The sequence below is a fragment of the Sapajus apella genome, unplaced genomic scaffold (genome assembly GCF_009761245.1).
Source record: "Sapajus apella isolate SASKATOON/1434 unplaced genomic scaffold, GSC_monkey_1.0 scaffold123, whole genome shotgun sequence".
Classification (NCBI taxonomy): Eukaryota; Metazoa; Chordata; class Mammalia; order Primates; family Cebidae; genus Sapajus; species Sapajus apella.
The window spans coordinates 1507428-1515565 of NW_022437063.1; the positions used below are offsets into that span (position 1 = coordinate 1507428).

Here is an 8138-nt window from a genome sequence, read left to right on the forward strand (position 1 = left end):
TATCCATCCATCCATCCGTCCATCCATCCATCCATCCATCCATCCATCCATCCACCCACCCACCCATCCATCCACCCATCCACCTATCCATTTATCCATCCATCCATCCATCCATCCATCCATCCATCCACCCACCCACCCACCCACCTGTCCATCTACCTGCCTGCCTGTCTACCCACGCACAGGAAGCTTGTTTATCTATATGTCTTTCTGGCCATCCATCCATTCATCCATCCACTTGCCTACCTGTCCATTCACCTGCTTCTCCATTCATACATCCATTTGGCTGTCTTCCAATCCATCTTCCCATCCTGTTGATTTATGCACGCAATCTATCCATACACCTGCCTGCCCATCCACCCACCTGCTCATCTACCCATCTCCTACCCACACACCTGTTCCCTCATTCCCTGAGTGCCTGCTTAGTGCCAGACCTGAGCTGCATAGGACATTAAGATGATCCAACACAGCTCCTGCTTTCAGGGACCTCTCCGTCTATGCCCACTGTTCTCCCAGTGATGTGTGCTCTTGCAGGACCACATCGAAATGTGTTGGTTCAGATGCATGGGTCAGAGGAGGGGACTGGAAGAATGAGAGCTTAGTATAATCTCAAGGAGTCCAGAAGGGCATTGGCTCAGAGGTGGGCCGGGAGGCTGATTAGGGATTGGTTTGCAGAGTTATTGAGGAAGGGCTCCCAAAGGGGAGGGAACAGCATCAGCAAAGCGTCAGAGTGGGGCATGAACAGGGATGGGTCAGCGAAGTGTCGGTGCTTCCCTCCAGCTGCAGGAGCTGGAAGGGTGGGGCCTGAGCTGGGGGGATCAGGAGTTCCCATATGGACCCTGGAGGCTGGTGGGGTGGCTAGGAGCTGGCTGCCTGCATGCAGGCACCAGGGCTGAGGCCTGACTTGGGGAAGAGGGCTGGAGAGAGTGATGAAGCTGAGGGACATTGAGGTAAGGTGGCAGGGCAGGCGAGCTTGCAAACTCGCAGCTCCCACCACCTCGTCCCCAGCTGCAGCCTTCAGTGCCCGCTGGCTGGCCCTGCCTCTACCCCCACCACTTCCTTCAGCTCACTGGGCTCTCCGACCTCTGGGTGTTGGCACAGGCTCCTCCCCTGCCAGGAATGCCCTCCCTCTGGTAGACCTGGCCCATGAGAAGGGATTTGCACTATTTTCCAAGTAAGGAAACAGAGGTCCATGGTCGGGGGCCGAGGCTTACCCTGGGTCACTGCGAGGCGAGAGACCTGGGTCTTACGCTCTCCACCACCAGCTCCTGCCTGCCTGGGCCTCAGGTTTTCTGTCTCTGAAACGGGCTGACAATCCCTGCCCCCCACCCAGGACACACAGGTAGTAAGAAAAAGTTTGGAGAACCATCAAGGAGGAAGCATTGAGGGACGTGTGGTCCCTAGTGCCCCCAGCCTTGCCCCCTCCAGGAGGTGGCGTTGGAGGTGTGCAGCCTCCATCCGTGCCTCCAATGGACAGGCTGGCGGGCTGGTGGCTGGTGGCGTGCCCAGGATCCCGGGCGGCCAGCTTGTCTCTGTCCAAGCTGGTGGCCCAGGACGGGAGAATCTCTTTATCTCTCTGTAGCAGTAGCTTTTTCTAAAGAGGTAAAACATTAGGCAGGGCTGCATGCCCGGGGCCAGCCTTTGGGGCCACTTCGACGGAGACACAGGCTTTTTTTTTTTTTTTTTTTTTTTGTCTCTTTCACATGCCCAGGGCGTCCTGGCACTGGATCAGGCCTCTTGGCCTATCTGGGGCCCAGTAGCAGGTGAGGTCCCCGCTGGGCCCCTACCAGACTCCCCCTCTACCTGGTCCCTTCTCCCAGGCCCCTCCCCTTGGCCCCTCCTGCACTCCTGCCCCGGGCCTCTTCCCTGCTTCAAGTGTAGCACCCACCTGCCAAGCCCCATCTACCTCCCCGGCCATGTCCCCTCCTCCCATCCTGCCGACTCCCAGCCACAGCCGTGTGCCACAGCCACGTGACCCCTGGCCCCGCTTCCAGCTCCCCAGGGCCTGGCCCTCCCCCATTCCCTCGCATCCACCCAGGCGGTGCTCTCAGCCCTGCCTACCCCGGCTTTGCTTCCCACCTTTTTTCCTGGGCGGGCGGCCAGCTCTGCCCACCTTCTCAGCTCCTCTGCAGTCCCCCGGCGCTCTGTGGGGCCCTGAACCACGGTCCACACTCCTTTGGGGTTAGCTCCCTGCACATTGCGTCTCTGGCCCTCTCCCCCGTCACCCTCCCTCCATGCCCCTGCGAGGGCGGGGCAGGGTTGCATCTCCATTTTACAGAGGGGAGCCCAGGGCGGAGAGGCTTAACCAGGACCACCTTGCTGCTCAGTGGCAGCCTCACACCAGGACGGGCCTGCCGCCCACAGCCTGCCATGTCCCTCCACCCCACAGGAATGCGTCTTGAGTGGTGTGGCGTCCACCTTTCCTGGAGGCGGGGGTGCTCTGACTTGGTTCCCAAGAGCTGGGATGTTGGGTCAGAGCAATGGGGCCGTAGCAGCCAGCGTCTACTGTCCCGGTGGTCGTGGCAGGCACAGTGGCAGCTGCTTAGGTTCTTCCATTCGGAGGTGCCACATCAGCCAGCCGTTGCCACAAACGTGCTGCCTAACAGACCGCCCAAAAACCCAGGGGCTGAAAACCATGCTCATTTCTTCCCACGGACCAGCAAGTCAGCTGAGTTTAGCTGCCGGAGGCTCAGCTGGGCTTTGTCACTCCTCCGTGGACTGGATGGGGAGCTGCCGTGGCTGGGTGGCTCGGCTCTGTGCCACACACAGCCTGCCACGCTCCTCCTGGGACCAGCGACTGACCTGGGCATACTTTCCTCCTGGCAATGGCAGACACACGAGAGACCAGGCAGGAGGCAGGAGGCCCTTGCGTGGAATGGGCGGGCCGCCACTTTGGAGCAGGCCCTGTGGCCTTGGTGGTGACGCGGGTCTGCCCAGCAAAGCATGTGGGTGCAGAATTGGGCCGGTGGGGGGGATCACCTGCAGGCAGCATGGACGAACGTGCTAGGAAATCCTCGCGTTGGGTCTTGGAGTTAGGAACTCTTCCCATCCTTATTTCCACAGAGAAAACAGTTGAGAGAGGCACGGATGTCTGGCCCAGAGCACACAGCGAGTTAGGGTCCTCCCTGTTGCCCTCCTGTGGAGCCAGCCCGAGCCCCTTGGGAGAGGAACGGGTGCCAGGGCTCAGGGGGTTGAAGCCAAGGCTGAGAGTGGGGTCAGAGCCTGGCTTGGGAAGGCAAGGCACTGAGGTGTGTGCGGTGAGGGAGGGGCAGGCAGGACCACCTGCGGGCTGAGGGCCTGGCGCTCAGAACCCAGCTCAGAGCCGCCCTGGTGTGCCCGCGCCTGCAAGGCCTCTGTCTAAGCCCCAGTTACAAGCCGGGAACAAACATGCAGACTTCCATGTCGCCGTGTGCAGCCGCTTTGCTGAATCCACTGATTTTAGAACCTGCTTCTGAATATGCGTCAGATTAGATGTGGGAGAGCAGCAGCCTCGTGAATGAATTTTTACAGCGTATTGTGGGCAATCTCTGCCGCAGGAATGTGGACTCAGAATGCTGAAGAGGTCGTTAGCTGAGGAGGGCGGGCATAGCAGCCCGTGTGGAAGGTGGGCCACCTGCGGGATCCTCACCTTGGCAGAGTGGCCTCTTGAAATTGGATTTCTCATTATCCGACCTTCTTTGCCGATGGTGTTTATGGGATATAGTCATTCATTCTGGGCAGAGAAGTTAGGGATGGCGGGAGAGAGGGGATCCTTTGCTTCCAGAAATCAAATCCCTGGAGCCAGGAATACTTGGCGTCCTTCTGTATTCCGTTACTTTTCCCCAGGAGCATTTGAATTCATCCTCCAGGGTTGCAACCTTCCCTTGGCTCCAGGGAAGAGCATAGTTTTATCTTCATCATCTCAAATTGCACACAGAAGAAAATTCTTTGGGCAGAACATGGTGAGATAGCTCTGGAGCCAGGGTCAGCTCTTCTGGGAGAGGATCTTTTGTTCACAGTGAGTGTCATTGAGGAAGAGTGTGACAAACGGAAGCCGATGTCATAGCTTTCAGTGTTGATGGCAACTCCCAAAGTGTAAACTCCATGAGGGCAGGGGTCTGGTCTGTCCTGAGCACCACCTGCATGGCCAGCACATAGTAGATGACAAATATTTTTTAGATAAGTAAATGAACAGTGTTTCCAAAACACTGCGACACATGGGTTCTATGAATAAATAACATGCCTATTCTTGAAGCTTTGTAAGACCCACTAACACGTTCAAGGCTCTGATAAGTCCTGCAGCTAAGGAATTCCATGTTAGTTTATTTAACCCAACAGTTTCCAAAAATGTTTGGCCACAGATATTCCCTTTGCTGTCCATCCTAGATCACACGTTGGGAGATGCCGGCTGACTGAGTCTATCAAAGGCGGGGCTTTGAGGCAGGAGAGCACAGTGTGGAGTGCAGAACCTCAGGGTCCTCGGGATCTTGTTCTCTGACATTCACTCAGTGTAACTGCAAATAATACTCATGACGAGAACGTCAACAGCAACAACTGCAACCCTAGTTTTCCAGAATATTCCAGTGTAGGGGGAGGAACTGGGGACACAGTGACGGGAACTCTCAGTGGCACTGGTGCCTGCAGCATGGGCACTGTATGATAGCCTTTGTTTCTTCAGCTCTCTTTTTTTTTTTGAGATTGAGTTTCACTCTTGTCGCCCAGGCTGGAGTGCAGTGGTGCGATCTCGGCTTACTGCAACCTCCGCTTCCCAGGTTCCAGCGATTTTCTTGCCTCAGCCTTCCAGGTAGCTGGGATTAGAGACACATGTCACCATGCCTGGCCAATTTTTGTATTTTTAGTAGAGATGAGGTTTCACCATGTTGGCCAAGCTGGTCTCGAACTCCTGACCTCAAGTGATCTGCCCACTTTGGCCACCCAAAGTGCTGGGATGACAGGTGTGAGCTACCGTGCCTCGCCTGTTTCCTCTTGTGACCGACTGACTATAGAGGAGCGGCCCTGCTGTTGCTGGGTGCCCCGCCCATACGCTCCTTTCTGTCTGGGACCTGCCTTCCATCTTCGTATCCCCACGTGGAGAAGGACTCTGCTCACCCACGTCCAGCTCCTGTGCCTTCATCATCTTCACCTTCAAATCTTGCTTTGAGGCTTCAATTCAGTGCTTGTCATCACATTGGACACACATGCCAGCCTTGGAGAGGGAGGCTGACAGAGGCATCATCCCCATGACACAGATGAGGGAGCCGAGGCCCAGCCAGGATGTGTGACTTGTCCGAGGCCAGACACTTAGTGGTGGGATGGGGGTGGCGGTACACAGACAGCCACGCTAGATCCCAAGAGTCCTGTTGCTGCGGCCGTCTACAAGGTGGCTGGAGGTGGCCTGGGCCGGGCTGGCATTTCCTAATGAGTCTTGCCTGGCCTTGCTTACCCAACGCTCAGCCAACCTGGCCTTTTGGCCCCTAGCTGGGTTGCCATGGGAACTGCCCCGGCTGAGTGGGGCTGGCATGGTCAGGCAGATACGGAGGGAACGGGACCAGGCATGGCTGACCCCTGGACTGGGATGTCCAGGCCTGCTGTGCATCTACGGGTGGCTAAGGCGTTGAAGAGAGGACCTGTTTGAAGTCACACAGTGAGCCAGGAGCTCGTCCCTCTTCACCCACACCAGGCTGCTGCTGTCAGGCAAAGGGCTGGGGTCTACTGTGGTTGTACCTGAGGCCCAGGGGAGAAGCTAGAATGGAAAGGGACCCACTGCAGGAGGGCCGGCAGGGCTCCTGGCGTCTCACTGCATCCTGTAGCAAGGCACATGGGAACCATGGTAGCCCACTTTGCAGGTGAGCAAGGGGAGGCCCCGGGCGGGGACTGTGCTGGGCTCTGAACCCCTCAGGGACCTGACAGATGCCCGGAAGCCCTCCACCCTAAAGGGAGCTGTGTCTGAGACTGCAGCCCAGGCAAGGGATGGATGGAAGGACAGCCACCCGGGTGGGGGCCGCTCAAGTCTCTAGCCTGCTTTGCATGGGCGTTGGAGTGGACAGACCTGGTTCCAGCACTTTGTGTCTCATGAGCTTCAGTCAGCCCCTTCACTCCTCTGAGCCTCAGTTTCCTCACTGTGCTTTGCCCTGGGAAATGGCTATTCTCAAAGGGGCTTTGCCACCCCTGGGCCCTTGCTCCTTTCCCTGGGTAGCTCTCCTTGCCTGGTAGGATGCACCACTGGGTGTCACCTCCACCAGGAAGCCTTCCTTGATTCCTACTGGGTATCATCCTTGGTGATTGCCTTTTTTACTGACTGTGGCCCCTGGGCACGTGTGTGCCCAGTGCGGTATAGCACCTGCTCAGAGTGGGGCCTGTGAGTGGCTGAGGAATGAGGCGTGCATGTCTTGTGTGACGGAGAGAGCTCCCCATCCGTGGGGGCTGTAGGGAGATGCTGGATGAGCATGGATTGTGGTTGCGGTCAGGGATACCCACCTTGGATGGGAGTTTGGGCTCGTGACGGACATCACAGACAACAGGAAAGACTTGGCACTTGGGACCCAGGGCCTGGGCTGGGGATGATTCTTGTGCCCACATCTGATGGGGACTTGTCACCACAGCTGCACAACGTCACCCTAGCGCTGGAGCTGCTGAAGGAGGAGGGTCTGCTTAGCTGCCCTGTCAGCCCTGAAGGTGAGTGCATGGCAGATGCCCACACAGTGGTCAGCCCCGTGTGGCAGCCTTGTGCGGGAGACATAGAACAGGGTGCAGGGCATTGAGGGATGAGCGTGCACTGGCAGTCTTCTTGCCTGACCGGTGTGGAGAATGGGCACTTGCCAAGGTTTCCTGGGTGGGGGCACTGCAGCACCAGGGGGGAGGTCCCGGGGAGGGGAGACCAAGGTCTCTGGGGACAGGCTGTCCAGAGAAGCCAGACCTTGAGGAGTTGCTGTGTTGGGGGCACCCCAGGAGGGCTCAGGGGAGGACTGGCCAGGAGGAGGTGGCAGGTCATGCAGCGGGCTCTGGACTCAGGCCTGGAGTGACCAGCTGTCCTGGCTTCCAGGGATTCTCCTGGTGTTCGCACTGAAATCCTGAATGCCAGGAAACCCCTCAGTGCGGGGCACTCTGGGACGGTGGGTCACCGCCACCCAGGCCTGACCAGCTGCCCTGCCCTCCTCTGGCCTGCAGACATTGTGAACAAGGACGCCAAGAGCACGCTGCGGGTGCTGTACGGGCTGTTCTGCAAACACAGGCAGAATGCACACAGGGGTGCAACGCCCCAGGGAGCCCCGAATTGACCCTCATCACCCCCAGAGCCCACAGCCTGCCTGCCAGCCCAGCTGGAGGGCCCGAGGCCGCAGGGGTCCTCCCACAGTCCCACTGTTCTCTGTGCATTTGTGACCCGCTTCCCTCCCACCCCATCTCCTGTCTCCATTGTCGGATTATCTTTGAACCCCCTCGTGTGGATCATTTTGAGCTGCCTGGCCTTGCTCAGTTTGTTTTAATAAAAGTATTGCTGGCCAGATGCGGTGGCTCATGCCTGTAATCCCAGCACTTTAGGAGGCTGAGGTGGGCAGATCACGAGGTCAGGAGTTCGAGACCAGCCTGGCCAACATGGTGAAATCCCGTTTCTACTAAAAATACAAAAACTAGCTGGGTGTGGTGGTGGGCACCTGCAATCCCAGCTACTCGGGAGACTGAGGCAGGAGAATCGCTTGAACCTGGGAGGCAGAGGTTGTAGTGAGCCAAGACTGTACCACTGCACTCCAGCCTTGGCAACAGAGCAAGACTCTGTCTAAAAAAGAAGAAAAAAAAGAGTATATCTGGGAGGGATTCTGGGAACTTGCCAGGGTCCTGGGGACCGCTGTTTCTTGTATCAACAATCCATGCCTTTAGTGCAGCATTACTATATGGGTGCACCGCAGTTTGTGTATGCATTTGCCAGTTGATGGCCCTTTGGGATTCTTTTTGGGTTTGGTTTTTATGAGTGGAATTGGTATTCATGTTCAAGTCTTGGCGTGGGCCTAAGTTTTCATTTTTCCTGTGTAAGTATCTAAAACTAATGTGGCTGGGTCATTATTAATTATATTAGTGTATGTTTTACTTTATAAGAAACTGCCAACTAGGTGGAGTGCAGTGGCTCATGCCTGTAATCCCAGCATTTTGGGAGGCTGAGGCAG

General features: G+C 57.0%; 1 protein-coding gene across 4 annotated transcripts in view; it reads left to right on the forward strand.

Moving 5' to 3' along the window:
- PARVG (parvin gamma) overlaps nt 1-7483 on the forward strand; it is a 27525-nt gene extending 20042 nt beyond the window's left edge. For 2 of the 4 annotated variants that reach the window (XM_032261416.1, XM_032261418.1), the window contains 2 exons: nt 6582-6654; nt 7147-7483. In XM_032261416.1, the coding sequence (XP_032117307.1) occupies nt 6582-6654; nt 7147-7256 (183 nt within the window). In that variant the 3' untranslated portion in view covers nt 7257-7483. The remainder of the gene's footprint in view (nt 1-6581; nt 6655-7146) is intronic. The other 2 variants (XM_032261414.1, XM_032261415.1) reach the window with 1 other exon arrangement.
- Nucleotides 7484-8138: the final 655 nt, after the last annotated feature.